The sequence below is a fragment of the Drosophila erecta genome, unplaced genomic scaffold (assembly GCF_003286155.1).
Source record: "Drosophila erecta strain 14021-0224.00,06,07 unplaced genomic scaffold, DereRS2 tig00000021-arrow-pilon, whole genome shotgun sequence".
NCBI lineage: Eukaryota > Metazoa > Arthropoda > Insecta > Diptera > Drosophilidae > Drosophila > Drosophila erecta.
In genome coordinates this window covers 6,799,825-6,826,034 of record NW_020825198.1, presented here as the reverse complement: position 1 = coordinate 6,826,034, position 26,210 = coordinate 6,799,825, and the positions used below count along the sequence as shown (strand labels likewise).

The 26,210-nt window shown below is 40.7% G+C and overlaps 1 protein-coding gene across 8 annotated transcripts; it reads left to right on the top strand.

Moving 5' to 3' along the window:
- The first annotated feature begins 180 nt into the window (after positions 1-180).
- On the top strand, positions 181-25,901 carry LOC6546408 (calcium-binding protein E63-1). 8 transcript variants are annotated; one of them, XM_026977264.1, is made up of 8 exons: positions 181-390; positions 2,352-2,636; positions 4,905-4,943; positions 5,039-5,078; positions 15,796-15,939; positions 21,842-21,992; positions 22,067-22,215; positions 23,978-24,726. In XM_026977264.1, exons 2-8 carry the CDS (start codon positions 2,601-2,603, stop codon positions 23,998-24,000), a joined length of 582 nt encoding a protein of 193 aa, XP_026833065.1. In that variant the 5' UTR covers positions 181-390; positions 2,352-2,600; the 3' UTR covers positions 24,001-24,726. The 8 variants fall into 8 exon arrangements, with proteins under 8 accessions (XP_026833065.1, XP_015013332.1, XP_001971800.1 ...); XM_015157846.2 differs by lacking the exon at positions 2,352-2,636; XM_001971764.3 differs by lacking the exon at positions 181-390 and having other exon boundaries at positions 2,228-2,636.
- The last annotated feature ends 309 nt before the right edge of the window (positions 25,902-26,210 follow it).

The following is a 26,210-nucleotide window of genomic DNA, read 5'->3' as shown; positions in this document are numbered from 1 at the left end:
CGATCTTGCATTGCGAAATAATGATCTCAGGTATGTTTCATTTTCAATGCTCTAAAGGAAGTTTGATTGATCATTTCTATCCGAATATAGGACGGGACCTCAGCCCAATTAAAGCCGCCCAGTTTCTCCCAGTGTGCGCAAATGATGATCGCTTTGGGCTTGGTCGCGGTTCGTTAGTGGACACATATTTATGTGACTGATCAGAGGCGCAGATCGCTGCAGACAAGCCAGTACAAAAAGTGTCGGCGCGGCGACCACAGCATTCGTTCTAAAAAAAAGAGTCCATAAGTCGCGTGTCCCAATCTCTGGGGATTCGAATCCATCGCGGGTGTGTGCTCTGAGTTGGCCAAGATTGCGGACCCAGAGGATATCAGTGAAAATCCGCTCGCTGTAAGTGCGCAGGATTTGTAGTCACGTAGATTGGCTAACCGTTTGGCTTTCGTTACACTGCACTTACATTTGGAGTTACGATTTTTGGTCTTGCAATTGCCCAGTTAGAGTTGCGCTTTTCGGCTGGCCCCTCGACCTTGGGCACTTTTCACGCTTCGTTTGGTCGCCAGCCGTGTGTTTGTCTATCGATGATATCACGGCTGGGTCATTAAGACCCGGTTAAGTGCGACATTTCTGTTTGCCTTCCGCCGATAACTAACTTAAGTTGCTAAACGCCGTTCCCAGAGTCATTAACACCCCGTTAAAGTCCAGGGCATATCACGGGATCCGGCACACTGGGAGCCCCAGCAAAGTTTCATAATATTTGTCTGGCACGATCATAATATGCATACGCGATGTACTACAAACATCTATATTATATACGTACATATATGGTTTAAAAATAAACCCTGTAAATATTTACATTGGAAATCTATAAAGAGCAACTCGCCGATTTTTCCCCATAATTCTCTTGCTCGTCGTTCACACAGTTTTGGTCAAAGGTTTATTACCATTTATCCGTTTTCCTTTTAGAGAAATACTAATAATTGCTTTCAATAAATAAATAACCCATAACATATCTGTTTCTGGCTGCCGCTTTCATGTTTATGAGCTGATAATGAGCTCGTAAACGTCCAATTCCGGTTGTCTCTGCTTAGAAGCCATCCGAACTGAACCGATCTCGATGGAAATGGTGATCCCGGGATGCCCTTGCAGCATCGCAATCCAAGTTCCCTGCCATCTAGGCGTAAAGTCACCACTGATAATGCCAATGATCGATAGCGAGTTCAGTTACAGCTTCAAAACAGTTGTGCAATTGTTAAATACATATAGTATAAAACCCAATGGAACATGAGGCTACAGTCCAACTTCTTTAAGATAAACCAGTCATAATACATATTATCCTTAAGCTATATGTGTTAAAAAATATGGAGACACCTTTTCAAATCAGGTTGGACTATGAGTAAGCCCTATGATTAATGCATATTTGAGCAGCTGAGCTCAGGGAATTGAAATAAATTCCTCAATTCGAGTGTTATTTGACCTTTAGGCTTTAGTATGCTGACCCCACGGCGTATGAGCAATGTGTCGTTTTTGGACACCTCACCTGAGCAATCTGAGCGATCCACGACAGCTGCCTAATTAAAATTATCGAAGATTCCACTGCCTCGTCGCCGTCTGCCAGCGATTTTGAGTGCAGCCAACGGGGCGGATTGTCGATCGGTAAAAATAGCGCATACGCAAAGTGGGCACACGAACGCACTGGCGATTGCACAGGCACTTCTTTCCTGTCATCTCATGTGCAGCCGGGTTGAATGACTCGCGACTAAATATAACACTTGCAATTTGCCCAGTTTATGTAATGGCCATTCGAGTGTTGATCTTAGCTAATACAGGGCACTCAGAATTGTATGCTTTCGAGATCTCAACGGCCCTGCTCATTAGAGCGCATTGATAAACAGATATGGGGAAACGTGTTTGGTCAAGTGTTTCATTTTCTTATTCATCCGCTTCTGATGGCACAGTTCTTTCTTTAGAAAAACATATACACTCATTGAAAAATCTTCTCGCCAGAAGATCTACATCGAGTTTTATGCCGGCTGTTGCCGTTGACAGAGAGCGAACGAGCATCGAAATCGATGAAAATAAATCAAAAAAACAAGAACTCGAATGAACAAATGGCAATCCCAGAACGAGGCGAGATTTCAAAATTTTTCGTTTCAAAACAACTGGCAAGAGAGAGGGAATACCGCTCCCAACTTTTCTCTCACCGACTTGTTTCTGGCTTTCGCTTTTTTTTGGCAGCATTTTGATCGTTGGAGCGCCGTAGAATACTCAATATTGTTTGGGATTCCGTGGCGAGACGATCGTTGAAAAAGTCGCGCGCGCTGCTAAAATAAATTCAAGCGATATATTATTAGGAAAACAAAGAAGAACGCACATCATTATAATCCACTAAAAAGTTAAGATATAAATATACAGACGTGGGAGAAAAAATACGAAGTAAAAACATTTTATAGCTGGACAATTTTACTGTGCACAGTGACAAAAGTGCTACACACTTAATACACAATCTAGTGCTGAAACTAGGCCAAAGTTGATTTGAAACCAAATATTACTCATACGCCACCGGCACCTCATTCATACCCCACCCCAGTTATCACTTTTGAATGAGCCCAATGAGTGGACTGCGCCAACAGCTGAAGGTGAGTACTGTGCTTCTCGATGATGAGATATCCCGATCTATAAGAGCCCTAATTTCCAGATGATTTTGAGTATTTAGCCCAGAACCTGCTTGCATTTGCATAAATATTTACCTAATCGCTTTTCAATGGTGGCAACAAATTTCGCTGTCCGCCTGGCAGACACTAAAGCTGCCTGCGTTGTGTACACAAATTGTTTTTATTTCGTTTATGATGAGCAAATATTAAATCCTCTCTCGCCGACCGGCTATAAATAATTTTAATAACAATATTGGTACTACATTGCGGCAATTCGCTTGTCAGGGTCGCCAAGGAACCTGTAAATTGGCAGATCGTATTTGTTAGTTGTCAAATATTTAGATTAACCCATTGCACAAAGCGCGAATAAATATTGCTACAGGTTTATTTTCGGAGCCAAGCAAGTTTAAACAATTTTATGGCATTAATGGGTGCAAATAATGTTAAACAAAACAAATACAAATTACGACATTTAATTGTTTAAGAAGTGCATATAAGGTAATTGGTTTCTTGTAATCCTTTGCTTTTATGAGGAAAAAATGCATTAATATTTATTATTCACACTAATAAATATTTTTTCTTTGTTTAAAAAAATGTTCCAATTTTGCTTCCCACAAGAAAATATTATTTTGAATTATCGAATATTAAATTTCTGCATGTTCGGCAAAGTATTTCTTAGAAAATATATTTTTAATAGAAACTCAACAAACTTGCCCAAATTGTGTGGAACCGTCGGCTATATTTTTTTCCAGATCTGAGGAGACGAAAATAAATTTGAAAGCGTATGTCTGGACTCACATAAAGTTCAGTGCATTCTGTCTTTTCTAAGTCATAAAATGCGTTGCTGTCGCAGCCCATAACTTTGTAGGCAAAACACATCATTAAAAAGTACAGACGGGCATCCATAAAAGGCATATATAGGTATATAGATATATATAGATGTAGATATCTGGAAATTCGACTTTCGCGGAGGGGCATCATAATGGTTTCTTAATGTGGCCGTTCAGGATTTTCGGCATACAAAATGCGCTTCAGTGCTTTCGAAGGCATTAAAACACAATTGTTTATCGACGTAGACGTATGTGTATATACATGGCCAATATAAACACTAGCGATTATTAACTTTTTCCTTACCTTTCGACTTGTATATTTTAATATGATGTGTGCCCACTATGCTCATTATGATTTGAGGTCCAAAGTTTGATACTTGTTTATTCGAATTCATTAATTGACGACACAAAGTTTATTTCATCTAGATTTATACAAACAAACCGCAAATTTATGATGCTGGCAAAGCTCTGTGGAGCATAACAAATTTTCGGAAATTCCTGAACAAGTGTCAAAGGAAAATGCCATTAAATGCGAAAAATTTATTAATTTGTTTACATTGTATGCTTCTTGGCACGTGAGCAATGCCACACTCTGCATTTATTATCTTGTTTAAGCCAATAAAGCAGCAGTTGGCTAAGGTAACTAACCTGGGACAAGGCTTTACATGGTTGCCGTTTGGACCATGTGAACATCAGCTATATTTCCCTTATTAATTAAAGTGTTGCCATGAATTTTGAGCAGCTTAATTCAACTAAAAAAATGCTTATACCTAAAGAGAACCAATATATAATAGGTCATGCTTTAATTGAAGTGTAATCAACTGCTCCCCTCTGCACACAATTTAAATGAATTCGAAATCAGCATTGTTTGTGAAAATGAAATTATTCGAATCTTTTCGGATATTTGCGTAAACACTTTCACCGCATTTGCTGGTTCTTGTTTGCAATTAATCAAAAATAGTTGAAATGCTTGGCATTCAGTACGTAATTTAGAAATAAATTGCCAAATAAATAAATTGGAGGCACGAACACTCTGGTCAGCAACCTGTCAAGATTCCCCATATTTGGCTTAAATGTTTTCCAATTGGTCTTAAAGAGCCAACTAAATGCATTTGCGCTGCATTTTGGCTAGCTTAGGATGCTCGGAATGCCTCGAATGAAAATAGATTGGAAAACAACAAATGCAAGTGGTTGCTAAAATAACCAAAGAACAACGTAATAAACAAGAATGTCAAAAATAAAAAAACCTTTGACAAAATGTAAAAATATCTATTTAGCTCATCTGCAAATACCTTTTTGATTTTCCCCGCAGCTGAAGAGTATGCTACACTTTTCTTCGCACCTTTGCTAATATTTTCCCCTACCTCTCGGACTTTTACTTAGTATACTTAATGTTTTATTTGCTCAATGTTTTGTTTTTCAGATGCTGGGAACAGCATTGCTGGGCAAACGGGCCACCAAGGTAAGCACGAAATTATTTCGTATCGGTTAATGTGGACTGTTCGATATTTATTTGATTTTCACTTGCCTTTCGTTTTTCGTATTTTCATTTCACAGTCTGTCAAAAAGAAACCATTTACGGAGGTGGAAATCAAAGGTAAGTAACCAAATCAAACCACAAATCAACAGGAAAATTGTTTATTTACAAACAAGACGCACAGTGACCTCTGTTCCTCTGCGAAAACTCAAAATATGGGTTAATATACGAAGCGATACGAGTGTTGTGCCATCTAGTATTTGATTATTCATTATTACAGCCAATTTTTGTGTTAAGATAAATAGCGAGCTCTGCCATTTCTTGGCCAAGCCCACGCTGCGTATACACAATCTTATTTTGCACACTATCAGGGTGTAAAACATTATGGTTGTGCCCATGGAAAAATTTTATGTTTGCTGCGTTTTGATATAAATAAATAAGGATGATTAGGCATGTTATAATTTTTAGTACTTGGGCTTAGATCCAAGAACTAGCAAATTGTTTAAAGCTGAAGTTCATGTAAAGTTCATGAAGTCATGTAAATTTTAGCCAGCCAAAATGGCCGACCGCCTTTTGCATGTCAGCCCATTTATCCCATTTGTTCTTGGGACAGGTGCACTGGCACCTCACGATGGATGGATCACCACTTGTACACAATACTTGGGCTATTTTTGTATCTTGAATTTCTGGGCCCGCAGAAATGCGGCTTAATCTAATCATGATAGCCATAATCGAGTTGAAATTTAATTAACGCGCCTCTTTTTTTCGTTCGATAGCAGTTGGGGGTTATAGAGGACAGCAGATAGCTGACACCCTCGCCTCACGTGCCCAATTAGCGCGAAAATAAAGTTCGCCATAAAAAGAGAAATATATAAAAGTGGAGCAGAAACGAAATACCTGCCATACGGCTTTTAATTTGGTCTCTGCGGTTTTTGCAGCTGAAAGTGTTTGCCAGCGAAAGACGAATCAGATAAGATGCTGATCCCACACCATTCAAGTGACACATTTCCCCGGCTGACAGGCCAAACAAGTCATATTTAAATCGGCGCCAGGCACTTTCATTTGACATTGCCTTCAGCTGTTGATCTCCGCCAAATATTTGGCCTTAAAAAGCAGCGGGGAGTAATACAGTATACAGTATGAGTAATTTAATGAGAAACACAGGGTCTTATAGTATGTCACCTTAGACTCAAGGGTCCAGACGACCCATTCAGAGATACACTTGTGGCTAAGGCCCCACTCCGATTGTCTTCCTCCGGCAATCAGAGAAGTCAAATCAAGATAAGGTCGCAATAATGCGAGCAATAAGCGTGACAGTAAATGCGATTACGACATATAGACTAGCACTTAGTGGAATCAGACAACCCATCCCAGATACACTCGCCCATATACTCGTACCCTGTAGCAATCCACCCACCCAGCAGATTTGGGCGCTGCCATCCGACTGATAAGTGGGTTAAGTTATCTGCGGGGAGCGGCGGGTGCTATCAGCCAAATGAAATATAATACAATACTGGGTTCTGGTTAGTTCGCTTCACTTCAGGCCACTATCTTGGGAGTTTTCGTAGATAAATCGCTCGGTAACGCGGCATTCCTGCAGCATTTTTGCTTTTCGCGCCCTCGCAGAGTATCGCCAGCTTATGTAGCGGTCGGAAGTGCCCCTCGAGTGTCTCTCTGCAGCGGTGATTGATTGATTGATTGATTGCTTGCTTGATAAACTGTACGATTGGCCAACCGATAGAGCCGCACTTGTGCCGTTTCGAAAACCTGCAAAACCGAACCAGTTTTACCTGGCAAATTAGCGTCTTTTCGCTTCGGAAATATGAGCAAAGATGATAAGTGTGAGTATAAGCTGATGCCGAATCTTGGCCAAAAGCGAACTTTGGCCAATCGCCATCGGTAGTACGAATACGAGCAATCGCGACAAAAGCATATTACTAATTTGCAAACACCAATCAACTCGCGCAGAAACACGGCACTGTCAACTTGTCGCCACACTCGTAAAACTAATTAAACGAATGTCAGCAGCCACGTAGGGCCCCGAAACACAAAGAGAAATATTGGGGACTAATATTATTTTTTAATGTTACTTCGCGAGAAGCGTATTGGGCGTATTCAAACGGAATCAGAGGAATCGTTAAAAGGAGACAGTAAAAAAACTTACGAAACTAATAAATTTTTGTATGAGTATGAGTGAATAGAATGATACGGATTGTTGCATGTGTGTCTTAAATTGCCCAATTTCTCCCAGTGTACTGCCCGTCCCTTGATATATCTGCCTGTTATCGCCTGGAAAATTATCTCACCGTGTGCTTGTGTATTTGGCAAGTGGGCGGTTGGCAGTTAATTTGTTGCCACTTTGCCGCTGATGAAACCTGACAGTCAAAGGCGGTCGTATTATTTTTTTGCGAGTTTTTATTTATTTGTACTTTCTTCTTCTTTTTGAGACACGCCTGCACTTTGATTTATGTTTACGCAACGTTGGCAGCTTTTTAGGCTTCGTCCACAAAATTCTCGGCTTGAGTTATGAGTAGCAAGGCAATTAGTCAAAAAAAATAAAACACAAGTGAAAAATGAGAGTTTGTTGACTGTAAAATTTCAATTTTACTTTCATGTGATTTATTCAGGTCGTTAAATTTTTTTGGAATTTTCTCAAGAAATATATATACAAAAACTCGCCCTATTCAATAACATAATTTGCTAAGCTAGCACATTGTCAAGAACTTTCCACATTTATGTACTGAAAAATTTGAAAATGCATACAAATCGCTAATTTGGTCACGTAAATGAATTCAATAACAGAACGAGATGAAAAAGACTTTTTCGTAGTCTGCTGCTGTGCGTATCGGAGTCCTTGACCCCCAAACGCCCACCACCCCTTTGAAAAGCCACCCAACCTCCCCCTGTTCAACCCATTTTAGAGCTCTTTTCGGGGGCACGTTTTGCGTATGAAAGATTTTGACGATGCCAGTGGCCCCCGGATTGATTTTTGCATATTAATGCAGGACATTGGTTCGCACTCCAAATGCATCCACATCCACTTTCAGTTGTGTGGGGGGAAGCTCTCTGTAAGGAACCGATGACTGGCCTTCGATTTCTTGACAGCCCATAAAAAAGGAAGGTCGCAGATAAAAAGCATTGGATGCTGCGCATCTATATTACCAATCGCCTCGTAAAACCACACATTTATGATGCCTTTTTTATATAGAAAAAGATAAATAATTAAATACAATCACCCGACACATTTTAGTTTCGTAAAATATTAAAGAATCCTTCTAGCAAATCTTCATTAAGTGTTATACAGTTTAGCAAACGTCCTAATTGTGCTTAAGACTTTTCGGCCTTGTCTTGTGGAAGTAGGGACTCATTAGAATAAGGGACCTTAGTCGCTTTTATCCCACTGTGCGTGGGTGGCGCCCTCTGGCGTCGGCACGTGACTTCGTTTGCGTACTTCCCACGTTTTTTTCGTAGGCGTTCGTGATGTTTTTGGATCCTTCTAGTTAGTTACATCGCGCCTAATACAATTTACGCCTTCTGGAAAAGTTGTTTTTTTGCGACGCAGTTTTCTTTTCAGATATTGAATATATACTATAATTTACCATAGAGGCCATCGTCCTTTAATAAAACTGCACATATGGTGAACTTTACCCATTCTTCTGTCTCAGAGTTTACTGATTGCTCCTGGCTTGCATTTCACTCTGTTGGTCGCCCAAAAGTTTTCCCAATTAATTTTCATTAAAAAGTGATTGCATTGCAAAGGGTTTAACGAACTGGTGACTGGAGAGGGAAATCGGTGGGCAGAACAAAGGGAAAAAGTAGTGAAATTGTAAACAGTAGACAGGACTCTGTTAAAGAATAGCAGTTCATTTGTCGGAAGGGAAATCCGATGCCGAAATTTTGTTTAAAGTTCCTTCAACCCGTCTTTGTTAAACAGGAAGATTTATGTGGCTAAGAGGTCAAGTTAAATTCTCTTTACTGCTTGACTCGTATCGACTTGTTATTCTCTAGTAATAAAGCCTCTTATAGTTGGAAACAAAGGCTTTCCTTAAAGTATGCTTTAAAAATATAATTTCCGCATTTTTAATCATTGCAATGATTACAATGCATTGTTATATGATTTATAAATCGAGATATGTCATTATGCTTTGTTATATTATGGCAAAAAAAAACTACGTTTAAATTAAGTAAGCCAATTTATTCATGAAACGTAATAAATCTGGTTCATACGCTACGTAAGATGACAATGCGATTTAATTGAGATTACATAAAAATGCAGCGTTACCGTTGCATAAACCTTACGTATAAGACCGCTACCTCTCCCTTTTCCGCGCGTTCGCAGACTCACACAAATGCCGTTGCCTGCGATAACAACAACAATCCGTTTTCGTTCATTTTGTTTTGTTCGCCATATCCGCTGAGCCAAACAAACGGGCTTCGTTGGCGTGTGTGCGAGTGAGATAACATGCCAAAGAGAGACTCAGTCGGCTTTCCCACGAATCCAGGCATAAGAATGGATAGAGAGAGGAGAGCGCTTCGGAAATTCCCCTTCAAGACCACCAATACAATTGCACAAGGCGCATCTGTGTTTTGTTGTTGTCACTCCAATTGCATGCTGCGTTGTGTTGCTGTTGTCGTTTTAGTTGGAGCAAGGCCACTGGAAACATTCTTATAAGATTCCATTTAGAAGGGACTCCCCCGAATACAGGGTGTATGGGTAATAATTTTTCCTTGCGAATATGGTGTACCTCGTACTTGACCAACCTATTATTTATGATTTTATTTTATATCTATTTATGATATTATTTATGTTTCATAACCTAAAGTTGTACGCGATCATTACGAAATCATATAGTACATAATCCGAAAACACCGATAGATAATAATGGAATTCCCAGCTGAGCGAACGAACTTATCATATTTCGTGCGAAAAACACGCGCAAAAAGTCTAAATAGTCCTTCAAAAGAAAAGCGAACGCCGTCACGTGAATGCCAAGACGAAAGGGAAAACACTAAAAAACATTTCAACACACTCTCTCATCCTCTCTCCTTCCGCTTTCTTCGCGGCGAAGAATGTTATGAAAACAGAAGCAGCAACAAAAACAGAGAAGAATTCGCTGGTTGCCCCAGCAATGAATGAAATTTCAACGAAGCCAGAGAGTCCCGAAGTCTCGGGCATCCGAAGCATCTTCGGCTAACGGGACTCGGTGGGTGGGTGGTTATTCGGCTGGGGGCGCACATACGAACCTACTGCCAATGGGGCTGCCATTCATGGGGTTCCGTTTTAGAGCGCTCAGTTTCAGTTTCGAAGTCGGCGCGAACAGAAAGTCGCGACGGATTGAACTTAACTAACAATATAACCGAACCTTCGGTGCGCTATCCCGCTATCTCTAATCTTGCACTAACTATTCGCTATCGGTTCATTAAATTTCTTGGCCAGAGCAGCTGCTTCCCTATTCCAAGAGGTTATAAATCATGCGAACTATCGCCCCTGTTTTGGTTTGATTACTGGCCACTGAGGGCTACCATCACCACCCCGCCAAATCATTTGAACCCAGTGCGCGTAATTGAAGCGTAACTCGCGGCCTTGAAGTGTCCGTCTATAAGTCCTCTAGTTTCAGCAGAAAGTTAAAAGCCAAGGAACCAAAACCAGGGCATTAAGTACCCCCGAAAGGAGTTGTTATGTCACTGATTTCGGCGAACTGGCAGCTTAATCTTTTGTCAAACTGTATATTTGCAATGACCAATAAATGAGTCAAGATAATGTATAGGGAAAGATACATGTAGTTGGATGATATCAAAAAATATGATTCAGGGAAAATTAATACCTCTAAGCCCAAATGTGACAACGGGGTTTCACATTATTTTTGGTTATCAATACGAAGCTATATAAAATCATACATATTTAGGGATGAGATAATAGTTGGGTTTGTAACTAAGTAGCAGTTAGTTACACATAGTAATTACATGCTTCTTAGACGAGCTCGCTTACTCACTTACCCATAAAATCAATTCGGCTTAATTTGCCATAATATTTCTCTTGTTCGTGGCATACAACTTTCAATTTGCAACACCCCAGACGTACGAGTATATTTAATGGCCTTAAGAGAAATGGCTGTCAGGCTGCATAATTATTGAAATATCAAGTCTGGGAAAACTCAGCGAGTGACGGGCGATAAATTGAGGAAAGCCGACAAGTGTCGGCGCTCTGTGGGGAGAACAGAAAAGGAACAAAAAGGAAACTATAATGCACCCTGACCCTGAGATATTGCCACTTTGACCTTATTCAGTTGTGATTTTTGTATTTAATTGCCATTCAAACATCGAGCCAAACCAATGGGGCTGATTGTACTTGTGCGCTGCTCGGCCAAGATCAAAAATAATCCAGCACTTGTTCCCAACCCATTTTCCTATTCATTGTTTAAGTAGTGAAAACTAAACAATTCGCTGGCGTTATTCATACGCCCCGTTAACAGAGACACAAATAAGTACACACATCCGCAAAGCCGCAAATCCGCAAAAAGTCATAATTGCCGGAGAGCAAAAAAGAAGCATCAAGCTAATAACAAACAAACGAGCGTCGAAAATAACACAAAACACTAAATCTATAAATACTATATAGATATAGGCAAAAATCAGAAAACAACTGAAATGGATCACAAAGAAATCGCAAGTCAAGTGCGAGGTGAGCTAAGTATGGAAAATAATTTACTCTCTTCTTTCGCACACTTAATTTTGCTATGTTCTTTTTTTTTTTGATACCATTCAATTAAGATAGTCCAAACAACGTTATAAGTATTTGAGTTAACAGCACTCAGGGGAAAATACAAATCGGACTTGCTGTGGGTCATAAATTCAATCTACACTTTTTGTTGACTACTTTGTTTTTACCCCTGCAATTAACTCGGTCACACATTCCTATGATTGTGCTAAGCGAGCACATGATGTGGATGGGGGCAATTATCGCCGAAAACCAATATGCATGTGTACAATATTTAAAAAAGAAATTAGAGCAGGCGAAATTCAACAAAACAGAGTCGTGTGTCATGCCAAATCAAGCACCCACTCACCAAAGGAATACAAACAAAAGCACAATCAAACACAATCAGCGAAATTTCAAATCTAATCAACACGATAACTTTCTGTTGTGTTGTGTTCTTTTATTCTCTCTATTTTTTCCTCATTTGCTGTGCATAACATTCACCACAGTCTCTTATCTTTGCCACCCGGCAGCAAAGTCCATGATTATTTCATGTTCTCATTATAATTACTTTTAGACGGCCCTTAAATTTCGCATCGATTTGCCCTTAGGACTTGAGTCTGAGGACTAAGCTAATAGCGCAGTGTGACCATGCTGATATAATTTCTTCTTAATAAATAAAGGAACCATGCGCCTTGCATATTTCCAATAATTAGGTACTTATTAGTGTCAGTCCATTGTACTTTATATACGTACGACTCATTCTAGATATGCAATCTAAGTCAGAAAAACTTATTTTTTCCCATTTTCACATTATAGTTGTGGGTTTTCTGTTGTCTTTTCCCAAGTTTATGTATTCAATTCCACACAGTTTCACACAGTTTCCCCGCGTATGTAGGTGACAAATAGAGGCTCTTGAATACACCCACGCCCACTTCAATTTGACACGTTTGAAGTGTTGAAAAGCCCGCGTAAAATGTTCAAGCCGCGTCCTTTGTGCTGGATAATTTGATTTCAGAGCGCGCAAGAAAGGGGATTAATATTGCTTATTGTCGGGGAATGGTTTAAATACTCATGGAAAATCCAAGAACAAAGAACAAACATGGGTATTCAAATTAGAAGCATTTACTTTGAAGATTTGCTCATGTCGGCTTCTATATTATTACGTAAAAAGTTGCTGAAGACGATTAAACAATTTAAAATAAATGACATCGATAGGAAATATTTGGTTTCAATGGGGAAATCTGTTGAAAACAATTTTCTTAAGGCATTTACCAAATGCAGTGTTAAGTAAACCTAAGAAATCCGTTTCCGCGATAAGACCGCCAAAGTCCGAAATGAAATGGCCAAATCTTGCATTTCCTATTCTCAGCCACTTTTCATGGTCCCAGTGGTTTATATATCGAGCCATATTCCCCTCAGCATTTTGTTTCGCCAATAAATGTGCGTGGGATGGCAAAAGTTTTCGAAGCTAAAAAACTTTTCGCCTTTAAGCGTTATTTACGACGGCAGCCACAGTGTGCAAGTGCAATTTATTGGGGTTCCTCTGTGCGCTGGCGTAAAGTGTTGTCAAGTTTTTGTTGGCAACTCAATTACACTGGTCCCCGAAAACGAGGCACCGGGGAGGACCCAAAGGCAAATAAAGGGTCCGTCGAGGGAGCGATGCAATGCAATTATCAAGTTCAATGACGAGACTGGTGTAAGCGTCAAACCCAAACAGACAAGGGCAAAAAACAAATCTTTTTCCCCTTCCCCCTGCAAAAAGAACTTTAATTGCTCAAGTGCAGTGGAAAATGGTATGGGGGCCATTCCCCTATTTCGCATTTCATCCCAGGAATAATAGCGAATTCCGTGGAACTGGGAGCCCCAAGCTGTCGGCTCAATTAGTTACAGCGACACTTACAGATGGCCAACTTTCTGCCACATCGCACTTCGACTTTGTCATGGCAATGTCGCCTGAACGGATGGAACCTGAAGTTTGTCTTTGTCCCGATTTAATAAGGCAATTATAAAACTTTCGCTAATTGCTAGTACCAACTCTGGTGCGTCTGGCTTAGCTTACATTTTGTAGAATGCCAGGGTGAAAGTCCTGCGCGTTTAATAAACTGCACTTGAACTTGATGGAAAGATAGTACATTTCAAATGGGAAATATGCAAAACAGAACATTTCGAGTTAATACTTTCAACACAACACATGTGCACTTTCAAAATATGTCTATTCTTAAGCAAATAGATTCATACTTTTTTTTAAGCTTCATTCTGTTTGCTTTGAGTTTCTGCTCATTACCATATCCCATCTTTGCCAAATTTGAATTTAAGCCGCCGCAGACATCAATTCGCTGCCAATGGGCGTCGAAATCTATATGGTATAATGGTATATGCATATCTGCCGAGAAGGCGGCGACAGCAGCTTAACTAGATGCCAATCAAATCCAAGGGTTACCCTCCATGGGTTAACCTCAATATGTTCCAGTGCACCGACACCTGTCATTCCCTCCATGCCACATTCCATCGGAGCTGCGGACACTGTGCGCTGAAATATTGGTGTCAATGTGTCAGTATTTGAAGTATAAACACGTGTGCAATTACAAACTATACAAGTACGGCGGCTCAAGTGTGTGTGTGGTCGTATTAACAAAAGCTACGGCAACGGAAGTGCTCTACAAGCGCCGGAAAAGGGGGAAAATGGGAAAGGGGGGCGAGAAAGGGCGTGGCCTGGCAGAAAAGCGGCTTCGCCCAAAGCAATTTACTTGCAATTTTCGCATATCTTCTTTCCCTATTGCTGATTTTTCCTTTTACATCGGAAACCTGCCAGAAGCGAGCGGCTTCACCTAAAGGATAATATTACTCTTTGGCCTCAATTCGTTTTCAATTTTTACACCTGGCCACAATAAAACAAAATTTTCGTTAAATACCTCTATAAATCCGTATTACAAACTCTGATATGCCACTAAGATATATAAAAGAAGCCACTTTTAGCTACTTTTAAGATGTCCACCCACTAGGACAAGCATCAATATGCAAATGTTTGGAAATGCTGTCTGGCCTGAAAAACTTTTCAGCCTATAAACATGGATGAAAGCCATTTTTTCCCAAGCTGGGGTTTCATGCGAATCGCTATAATTTTCCAGCCTTCCTCCATTACCGCATTTAGCAAAGCAAGTTGCATAGCCGATTGCACGCAAAGTTATGCGCGATTGGGAAAATTATAAGTTTTGGCTAAGCGGCAATATTTATGGCCGCTTTCTGGCGGGCCAACGGCGAAGTTTGATCGATTTGGCATTGGGGCGCCCAGACGTTTCACCAGATTTTATGGCCCCAAGGCATTGACTTGGGGTCTTGGCTGCCGGCTCTTGGCGTGCCGCAGAGAAGGCCATCGCAAGGCCTTAATTATTGTGCAAGGACCCGGCTCCAACAGCCCCAGAAACTTCTGGCCAAGAGAGTAAAAACCGCTCGCCACAAATCCCGAATGAGCCCTTAAGACCGAGTAATATCCGTCTTAGCCTAAAAGCATGCAGCGATTATTTTTTGTTTGCTCAGTGGGAAAACAAGAAAATTCCCCCGACGATAAACAGTTTTCAATGGCTCTTCTTGTCCCGGGTTCCATAATTTCTACAAATGCCGCAACAAACCAAAACAAGCACGCAAATTTTTCACCGAAAACCAAATCACGCATTTCCACTGAATTGCTTTTTCATTTTACGACTTTGGGTTGCTTTCGGTTTGCCCTAGTTTTTTCCAAGCAATTTTTTTATGGGACAAATTTGCGTTTCCGAATCGTGAGAACTTAAGACGCCATTCTATTCGAGCTGATATGTAAATACTTATGTGGCTTGAGTAGTTTGTTGTGGCTAACACGGCGTATACGTAATTTTTTCTCGACAAAACCACAAACGTATGTGGTTAGCGCTTGGGAAAAGCTCTTAATGGACTTAAATGGATTAAGTAAAGGTTTTTCCCGAGAAAGGTGTTAATGAATCTTAAATTTGTATAAGTTATATGGTTATATTCAGTAGATTATACATAGAATGTGGGCTAACTTTAAAGGGTTTTGGGAGTGCACCTCGCCTTTAAGTTCGTATTACACCATTCTTACTTAGTTTGAATAACTTCTAAAATCTTTCTCTATGCCTTTTCCAGACCTACGCACAGCATTCGATCTACTAGACAGAAATCGCGACGGTCGCGTCACCGCCAACGAGCTGCAGTTTATGCTGAAGAATCTGGGCATAAACGTGAGTGACGAACTCATACACGATCTCATACGTGAGGCGAGCCACTCAGGTGAGTGCCACTCGAAGGAACACTTCAGTTGGCCAGGCCCCTACCCTGCTCTTTTGGCCTGGCCAACAACCTGTGGACGCAAAGTGCAACAGTTTGTCCCCATGAAAGTGTTTGTTTGTCTGCCCTTTAATAATTCACGACGCTCGATGGCATTTGAAATGCCGTCGGGGCGCGTTAATTAAACCCACCGAGGCTTGTTGATTGGCATTTAATCATGTTTTTACCACGATGTAAACAAATATGCGGGTTGAAAAACTTGGCTATTTGTTTCAACCTCCCAAAGGTAAACAAAGTGCCACAAATATGTTTTGTGCTTGAACTAAAGGGTTGCTAGTACTTCAGTGCAAGGAACAGGACCGAATAAGTATGCTACGAATTTAATTTAATGAAAGTTATGGTAATAGCATTACCATGGTATTACCAATAACAAGTTATGAATTATATTGCCTTTGGTTATAAAGGAATATAACGTACTAAAATCCCGGGAATTTCATTTAAACAAGTTTAATGCCCACTGGGAAATCCGTTTTAAGCCACTGCTTTCTCTCGGGTGCGGAAGTTTTTCTCATTTAATTTACTCGTTAGGAAATCCATTTTTTTATATATATATTCCCCAGACAAGACGGACTTCCTTCGTCCGATAAAATTGTAAGGATATAAAAGGAGGGTGGCCAGTGTGCCTGCGATGCATGCAATTTATGTTATTTATATTTCATTCATCAGTTTCGCCCTGTTGCGCATATTAAAATTAAATTAGAGCAACCTGGCAGAAAATTGAATTTCCTCCATTAAAATGCAGTTGTTGTCGTGATCGGAATATGCTCACATCAATAATGTACTTATCTTTAAATAGACATCAATATATTTCGAGCTTGCAGTGAAGAAACGGATTTTAATTAAAGTCAATTTGTATTTTCCCTGCAGATAATTGAAAAGACTATTATATTAAACACTAATTACATTGAACACTCAATAAATACAGTACATGTTGATAAATTGAGTAAATATATGCATATATATGAAGTATAGTGCGTGCTGGCAAAAGCCCATTTGTGTCACTCCTGTTTGTTCGAGACTGTCAATTGAGTTTGGGTTAATCGCTTCACAGGTAATTTAAATATTTGTCCATTGCATTAGGAGCTCTTATCGCTGGTCTGCAGTTTGCATCGGTTGTACTGCGAATTCAAACCCGGTCACGTTCTGGCAAAAAGGACAGGGGCTTTTCACCGGAATCGGTTTGCGGGCTGGTGACATTTATCATATAAAAGCAGGCAACTGTTGCTGACAGCTCGCCACACAGGACCTACGCAGGGATCCTGGGGCAGAGCCGCCTGGTTTGATGCCTGCCACCAGCAGGCGAGTGCTGCACACACCCGTCCTTGCCACATGTTTGCCGACCTCTGGGAAACCTGTAAGTTGTAAGTTGACAGCGACCATACTCGCAACACAGACAGCGACATGTGGCAGACAGACAAAAGAAAAGGCTGCTGGGTGCCTGCCGAAATTCAATGGAAACGATGGACAAATCCGATCTGAAATTCAGGGCTTTTCAGCCAATGTGTATGCAACGCAGCAGGAGTTTTAAATCACTATGGATGTGTTCGAAAGTACTCAGCTGTGTATGTGCACAACTAGACTAAAGATAAACTGCATAGTTTAAAACATAGTTGGTTATTTTTGAATTTTCTAGGACCTTTTCTTGCACTTGGCTAATAGAATAGCTTTTCTGGCTTAGAGTGCACATTTGAGTAGGTCCTTGAACCCTATGAAAGGCAAGCAAATCACCATAAAAGGCCAGAACCTTGCCCAGCAATGGCCACAAAAGACGAAAGACAAAGACACACTTGACTGTGTTTTGGCTTTTGATACTCACTTGGCCAGCACTTCGATTGGGGCCCGTTCAAGCTAGTTGAATGTGGCTTAAAGCGCGCACTTTATGGCTTCATTGACATTCCAGGGGATTCAGTGACACGCTCCAGAGAGAGGGGCCTGGGGAAATGGGGCATCAAGACGCTGATTTAGCCATTCCAACACTGCTAAGTGACCACCTGGTGGAGCTTTTCTCAACCTTATTAATTCGTTGAATGTGGCACGCGAGCCACGTTTTGATGTTTTGCCATTTTCCTCGCTCCTCGTCTCCATCTATTTTCCACCTGTTTTATTGGGGGTCAATTGCCGCTTAGTGCCACAACACGAGCAATTCACGTTGGTTGTCATTTAAAAATTGTTGCACGCACTTAGGCAGCCAAATTAATTGCCACCAGGAGTTGGGTGCGCCTGCTTTTTGGCGCAAAATACACATAAACGGCAGCTGTAAGCCATTAAGTTTCCTATTAGCCAAGTTGTTAAGTGTCAAAGCCAAACCCGCGGGGAATCTTTCTCTCTCACTCTTCTGCTCTGTGTGTGCGTGTGTATCCTTGCCATGAAATTAGTTTGCTGTGGCCAAAACCACAACCGCCAGGCTTCGCATTAGCAACAACTGTCGTGGCAATTGCACAAGCACCCAACCAATAGAAAAGCAACCCACGAATCCAAAAATAACCTTGGTGCACTTTGGCCATAATCGAATTTCAGTGAAGACCCCTGGCCGAAATTTACATAACCAAGGGCCAAAGGAAGCCAGGAGCCAAATTAAATACAGCTTAAAATGCCAGCAGCGAAAATTCCTTGAAAATTGCCAACCAAGTGGAATGAAAATGGCTGGCAACGAATAAAATCGCCCCGAAAATGGTCGAAACTAAGTTCAAAGTTCGTTGCCTTGAACTGCATTCCTTGGCCGAAAAATACAAATTCCCCATTACCAGCAGACGTTGCACATACGCAACGTTGGCTCTTTGTAGGGATTTAATTAATGGCCGAACTGCAAAGGTAATTTATTGGCCATCAAAGCCAGTCTTCGTTCACCGATGCCTGCCTGTGTATTAGTCAGCATTTATTGCCTGCCTCACAACTCCAAATGTGGGCAGACATCAGCAACAATCTAACAAGGATGGTGGCACCATCGCCACGGCGAACTTCCGTTTCCGTTCGCTTTGTGGCATGAGGTCACCTGCTGCATACTCGTATATATACAAGTAGTGTATGCCACCTACAACCGGCAGCAACATTTGCCAATAATTGATTACACTTTGCCATGAAGTTGTTGCCACACACCTCAGCGGTACTCCCCAGGATCCCCGCCTGCCCCAAATCCTCGAAACCAACGGACTGCACTGGCAGACCGCAGTGGCCATTTGTTATGCCGGTTGTCATTGGATGTCTGTCATCGAGGGTGGCCCATAAACCAAAGGGATCTGTGATTGAAATGGAGCCATCCCAAAAGGACGCAGTCACAGTTGAGGTGAGGTTGCTAGCAGCACAAGTGAATCATTCCATATTGCAGAATATGCAACCATATTCGCTCAAGCGCTTGCTCTTGCATTTTGTATTAGGGCAGCGAAATTGGGAAACTTCCCCATGAAATGCACCCAACTGCAGGTCGAGCCTGAAAATTCGTTGCCTGCCTAACGAGCCCAGTGAACACAGACATATGTACGTGGCAGAAGCTCCTCCACAGGATACGCTGTATGCAGGACATTACCGAAATGTGCGACAAACAGTCGCGGCCAGAAACGCCCTCGCCTACGTCCTTATGGCTCAGAAAAATAAGGACGCAAAAAGGACGACAGACAGACGATGACAATGGCGGCAACGTCAACACCGACATACACATAACCAAGCCATTTTCATTATCCTTGGACTTGTCCTTTTCGCAGGCTGACACAGACATTGGCGCAGATAGAGGCGGAGATAGAGATAATGTGCATTTGGTTTTCGCATTTAAAAAAACCGAGAGGAAACAGCTGAAAGGAAGGCCTTTCAAGCAGGGGGCTTGGCCCTTGAGAAGGAGAAGAAAGCTTACGAGACCTGCAGTCCTAAAAGATGATGGCAAACTGATTTGATCCTGCATACCCTGTTTTTGGGAAGGGCTGTATAGGCGGGACACATAAAAGAGATATCCTTTTGGTAGTATATTTTCGTGAGAGTGTCGAGATATAACACAGATATAACTTGGCTTATAAAAAGCTATAAGTGTGCTTGAATATATATTATAATTTGAAGGGTATGTGTTTTAAAAGTGATTTCCAATATACAATTAAACAGATTTTTGTCATATAAAGATGAATTTACGTTTACATAATACCCATCATTTATTCTAACAATTGGCAAGTCTTGTTCAAGGGAAGGGGAACTCCAAGTAGAAGAAGAAAGCCGCTAAGCGCGAATGAAAATATTTTCCAAGCAGCGCCGACACACAGAAATGTCACACAGATGTCAGAGCGACAAGAAAGGCAGGAAAAGCTGGAAAAACTGCGGCAGGAAAATGGCAAACAGAGGAAGATGGTGCGGGTCGACGAGAAGGACAATAATGGGTCATGTATGACCACTTCGGGTGGCACATATGAGCAAATACCCAAAGCAATCATCGTGATATGTTGATATGTTGACGATGGAGCAATATTTGTATTCCGCCAGAGAGTTGAGTGTGGAACTTTGTTTTGTTAGCTGGCCTCGGGCCAAAGAACTCGCTGGGTGCAATTGTCTAATTGATGCGGATTCGGCTGTTTGACCCATAATGCGTTTTTGATGCCAGCAAGCGACTGACAAAGAAAAGCTTCTCGGAGCCAAATTGTAATCATTGTCTGCCATTTTGAGCTGAAATCTTTATCTTTTGCCCAATCACTTTGGCTGCCTTGGCTGCAAAATTTGACGAGCAGCCACTTCAATTTTGCCTTTGTATCGATTTAAAAAATGCTGAAAATAAGCACAGCCTTTTCAGTCTGTAAATAATGCTGTTATCTAAATGCAGCCTTTTTAATTCAAGTTTATAACTTTGTTATTCCAAATTAGGGCTCCTTTTAAGTTGCAAAATTTATTCGAGTTAAGAAATCCAGCCCACAACATATAAAAGTTCTCGACGCGGTTTCTTTGGTGCCATTTGATTTAATAAGACTATATATCTGCCAAGTTTATTTCTTTCCTCTCAGCTGGCAAATAAATTAGCAATTCTAATTATGGCTGCGGTTTGGTCAAATAAATTGCGATTAGTGATAAAAAAAAGCTCCTTTTTTATGTCCCGTGGCACTTGCCACCAAATTTATGCGAGCCTGGACTGTCACAGATTTCGACTTTGCTTTCGTTGCCATTCACACTTGTTTCGCGCTTAATATTTTTATTATTATTTTGTTTTTTGTATTATCATGCTGAAGGTCAAGGCCGAAGAGCAGGGCGCCAAAGGTTTTCCGGACGCAGTATCTTCTGCGCTTAATTATAAAAGTTTCAGCGGCAGAAAAAGTTGAGCCGCTCCCGCTGAGCGCGTTCACTTGCAGCGTTCGGCTTAGGATTTTCCCTTGGCTTTGGTTTTGGTTTTGGCTTTGATTTTTCGTTTTCTGTTTTTTATTTTCCTGCCATCTATTTTGTGTAGTTTTTTTGTTGGACGTTAATGGTCGGGGAGATCTCAGCCGGAAATGCCTCTGACAATGCCACCACCTGGGCGCACTGGGATTGGCGCAGGAGGAAGCCTGTCGAGCATATCCTGGCAACAAAGGATGTCCTCGTTGCTAGGGATTGGGGGGTGTGAACACTTTATAGCAATGAAAATGCACTTTGTTGTGTAAAATGTTTCCAGCAGCGCATGCCAGCATTCGAGGAATTTCAGATTTAGCAAATGCCATTTACATAGACAGCCCAACAGATTTCCATGGCCAACAGATCTAGTGAGCATTATAACCGACTGGCTTTTTTTCGAGTGCGTTTCAATTACTGCAGCTACTGTTGCACTTTGCTTACCGTCTTGCCGATTTCCCAGAGTTGCCCTTGCAGCACATTTCTCAAGCAAACATCCTTCTCTTCCGATTCGCAGGCAATGGCTTAATCAACGAGGCCGAGTTCCTGCAATGGGTGGGCAGGATCCAGGCGCTGCGGGACGAGCAGCATTCACATGAGGACAGCAAGGACAGCAAGCCGGTGGACGAGGCCGATGATGTCACCGAGGACTTGATAGCCGCATTTAGGTACATATACAGTGCTTAGCATATCCCTTAACTCCTCGTAGCCGCTGGTTAATCGCCCCGCTCACACCCCGCAGAGTATTCGATCGGGATGGCAATGGGTTCATAACGCGCGACGAGCTGCAGACCGCCATGGAGATGATTGGGGAGCCCCTGAACGAGCAGCAGCTGGAGCAGCTGCTGGTCATCGCGGACTTGGACCAGGACGGGCGCATCAATTACGAGGGTGAGTGCAGCCACAGCCACATCCACAGCTACAGGCAAAGGACGAGGGACAAAGGACACTGCTGACGCAGGCGTTCGCATGGAAGGACATGTGTGCATGGGCCAAAATGAAATGCGTTGCACATTAGGGCTTTCAAATGAAATTTTAGTTTAGTTAGTTTAGTTTGAGCAGCTAGTTCAGTTAGTAAGGCTGTAATATCCCTGAAGATCCTGCAGACACCATCCTTTGTCATACTTTTTGCCATTGAGAATCATTTAAAAGCTGTTGTCCTGTTGCTCCTTTTCAGTTGCATCTGCGCCTGTCTGAGTCCTAATCAAGTGCTGTCTATTTTATGCCAAACTCATGTCAATATTTGCCATACGCACCGAAAAGCGTACGCCCATAAATCAGCTAGACAAATAAGGCGACAACAAAGTTTATTAACCTCCAGCAGCAGCAACAGGAGTTCACCTATTACACCCCAAGGTTTATTTGTTTGTTTACTCGTAAAGTTTTTCATACCGACCACTCGCAAATTTGGTGGGTTTATTCGGTTTACATAGACTGAGTACTTAGTTTTATGACGTACGCAGTAACTGAAACTGGTATATCAATTTCGCAGCGTACGCTCTTAGAATCGATCGGAAATCATCTAGTTGTTAACGTTAAAGTTCTTAGGAGATATGTAGTTTTTGCACAGCTTTATTGCATAGCTAGCAGCATAAGGAAGGCAGAATAATAGCCTCTCTGCTGCAGTTGACCCAGAATTGGACCCAGAAGTGGAGGAAAGCAGCACCTCACCTCAGAATCCACCCACTTATTATTGTGCACTAATGGCAAAAAAAGGACAGCACAGAATTCCCTTGCGGGGCATAAAATTGGTTTAATAAACTTAAACCAATACGGTGACATGCTCGAATCCAGTGTCCTCTTTGTACTTGTTTCTGTGTTTTCCCTCCTCTTTGTTGTTTCTTTGCAAAAGGTGTGTGTTCTGCCCGGCCAGTAGAAGCCCTTGTATCATTAGGTTCATATGCCATCGCCTCGCTACTGGATACTTTGACCTTGTAACGCATTGACATGCCAGCGCCACCTTTCACCCACCCAACCTCCCACTTCGCCCACAAAGTCCACCCAGTTCAGCAAAGTTCGAACGGCCCGGCCCGCAGCCCGCATTTGTTTGCTGGCATCTGCAATTTATTTACTCATTTCGCTGCTGCTGCTGCTGTTGCTTTTGCTTTTGCCTGAACGCTATTTACTTTGCACCGGCATCGAGAACGGCCAACATTGCGTATACGTTATACGGCATACGGCATACCTCATACGCAACGTTGTCCGTTCCACTTTCTGCTGACACTGCAGTGCTGTGGGGCGTGGAGTGGAGCACTTGAGAATGGGTCGATTGGTCGGAGCAACACGTACGACGCCCCCAGGAGAACCAGCGCAACAAAAAAAACGTAGTTACGCCCTTCGAAGGCGTGATTACCCGAGGCGACAGCTTATATAGTTTGGATATCTCATCTGCAAAATGCTTTTTGCCTCAGTGAACGCAACTGTCAAGGGAAATGGTGCTTCTTCTGGATGTCAGCTTATTCCATTTAACTTTATCGCCAAATTGGCGTGGTTACTTATAAAATAGGGCAACAACTGCTTGATCTTTTTTTATAATATTTATATAGAATGCACGCGAAAGCTTCATGAACTTTGAAAATCAGTTTGGAAATTAAATCCTTTATGCTATTTTTTTTAAGCCAACAATTTCTCATTTTTCTCATTTTCATTTCAGAGTTCACGAGACTTTTGCTCTAAGCAGATTTACGCCCATCTAGAAGGCATGGTCAACCCCAAAACCCTGGAAATTTCGAGCGGAATGCAGCCCGAGTTGCCCCTTCAGCATAATTGTTAAGCTATTAAGAATATACTCAGACATGCAGAAAATAATAATGCAACAAAATGTGCAGAGCGTAATTGTTTGAAATTTTATACAACAATAAAACTTATTTATACAAGGGTATGAAAAAAGTGCAAGGCAGGCCACACACACACACACCCATAATGTTTTAGTTTCATCACACCCACACACACACAAAACATATTCATATGTAAATTAGTTTCAAAGTTTTGTCGATTGTAAAAAGTGAATTATTCATATTCCGTATGAGGCAAGTTAAATCTTCATGTGGAAAATGAGAATGAAAAGTTTAGACTAATTTTGGTTGACGTTTTGCGACGCAAATGATTTAAATCACTCAGAGACACACACTAAACATTTACATTTAACATATAAAATGCATATTCGGATAAGTCTGAGCGCGTGAGTGATATTGTGTTTAGGGTGCTGCAAAAATGAAGAGCAGATATGTGGAGAAATTACAAATAAAAATTGAAATGAAAATATATCCAGATTCGGAGAATGTCAGCAGGTGGATTCATATATTTGTATTTTAATGTAGTTATGCTGCTTTCGATGTATGCGCGTTTCAAATACCCCAAAACAAACAAAAATTGTTTCAAATTTGTTAGACTAAGAAAATAAATGTTAACAATTTATATAAGAAACCAAAACATTTAATTTCAGTTGGGAATTTACTTGGTAGAGCTGCTAAAACATCGATATTCTAATAAATACATAACCAACTGAAAGATGAATTATTATGCAAATTACCACTATTTTTTAGGAAACTAAAGATAATAATTTGTAGTCTCGATGTTTTCTCAGCTCTATTATATAAAAATATAAACCAGATAAGACAAACAGCAAGAACTATATAACAATTTAATGAAAATATAAATTATCATTAGCCAACAAACAGAAAGGAACATTTCAGAGTTCTAAGATTTAATAGTTTAAAGACAATTAATTTTAATTGAACTATTGTTTATTTTCGGTTGCTTTTGACTAATTTTCAAAATTCAGTCCATTGCATATTGCCGTCCCATAGATAATTCAACAAAAAACACAAAATGATTTTTGATAAAAATTATAACTCATCCATTTGAGGTATCGCGGTTTCAAACGATAAGTTTTAATTAGTTTATTGGCCTTTTTTGATACAAATTTAGAAAAGTTGAAAAAAAAAAGAAAATAAAATTTAAACAATTTATAAATAAAACAAAAGTGCTCTTTTGAAAAATCAGTGAAACGAGAATATATATTTACATTTAAAAACACTATATGGATAAAAGTTGCGTGGAGTAAATATAATCAGGTCAAAGGTACAAATAGCAAAATGGGTAAACAGAACGAAAGCAAACCGAAAACCACAACTTTTGTATGGTATTTACAACAGGACTGCAAAGGCAAGGCTAGTTAAAACCTTATCAAAAATCAAAGACCTAATCAAATTGAACTTTACCCCAAAACATTGAATATACCAGATATATGTATGTACTTCGATGCAAGTAGTTTTTTATGACCTCTTAATGTGCTTACCAACTATATGCAGGACTATATACCTACCCAACAATATTACTACTTATATACACGATTACTGTTTATGTTTATGGTCAAACTACATTAATACTACGATTAATATTATCTTCTATATGTATAGATACTGGAAAACACACAAGAACTAAGACACTATCTGTATGCGTACTTAAATGGGTAGATAATTGGTTTAGGTTTTAAAGATTTCATAATTTATAAATGCGATTTCGAGTCGGAAAACGAGATGTGGCATAATAAAAAACGGTACACGAACGCTCAACAAATGTTTTATTACTAATAGTAGGCTGTCAGTATTTTTATTCCTGTGTCAGTTGGCAAGCCAGAAATTGGAGTACTTGTAATTTTATGCTGTTCGATTTGACAACGTTTCTAAATTTCTGCCTCCGCAAAATATTGCGTATATTTTAATTTTTAAACTCTTAACGCGGTTAACCAACGACAATGAGTGATTTTAATGAACCCGAGGGAAAGGTGAGTGTTACGAAGTGGAGTATTAATATTTAAAATTAAAATATGAAGTGTGTAAAATGTAAAAGAATTTGAAAAGGCGTTACAATTACCAAGCTCA

Excerpts from the sequence above, each read along its gene's own strand:
- LOC6546408 (XM_026977264.1), top strand. The coding sequence starts at position 2,601 with ATGAGCCCAATGAGTGGACTGCGCCAACAGCTGAAG. Across the intron at positions 5,079-15,795 it reads TACGGAGGTGGAAATCAAAG|ACCTACGCACAGCATTCGAT; the intron begins GTAAGTAACCAA and ends TGCCTTTTCCAG. Across the intron at positions 22,216-23,977 it reads CGGGCGCATCAATTACGAGG|AGTTCACGAGACTTTTGCTC; the intron begins GTGAGTGCAGCC and ends TTTTCATTTCAG.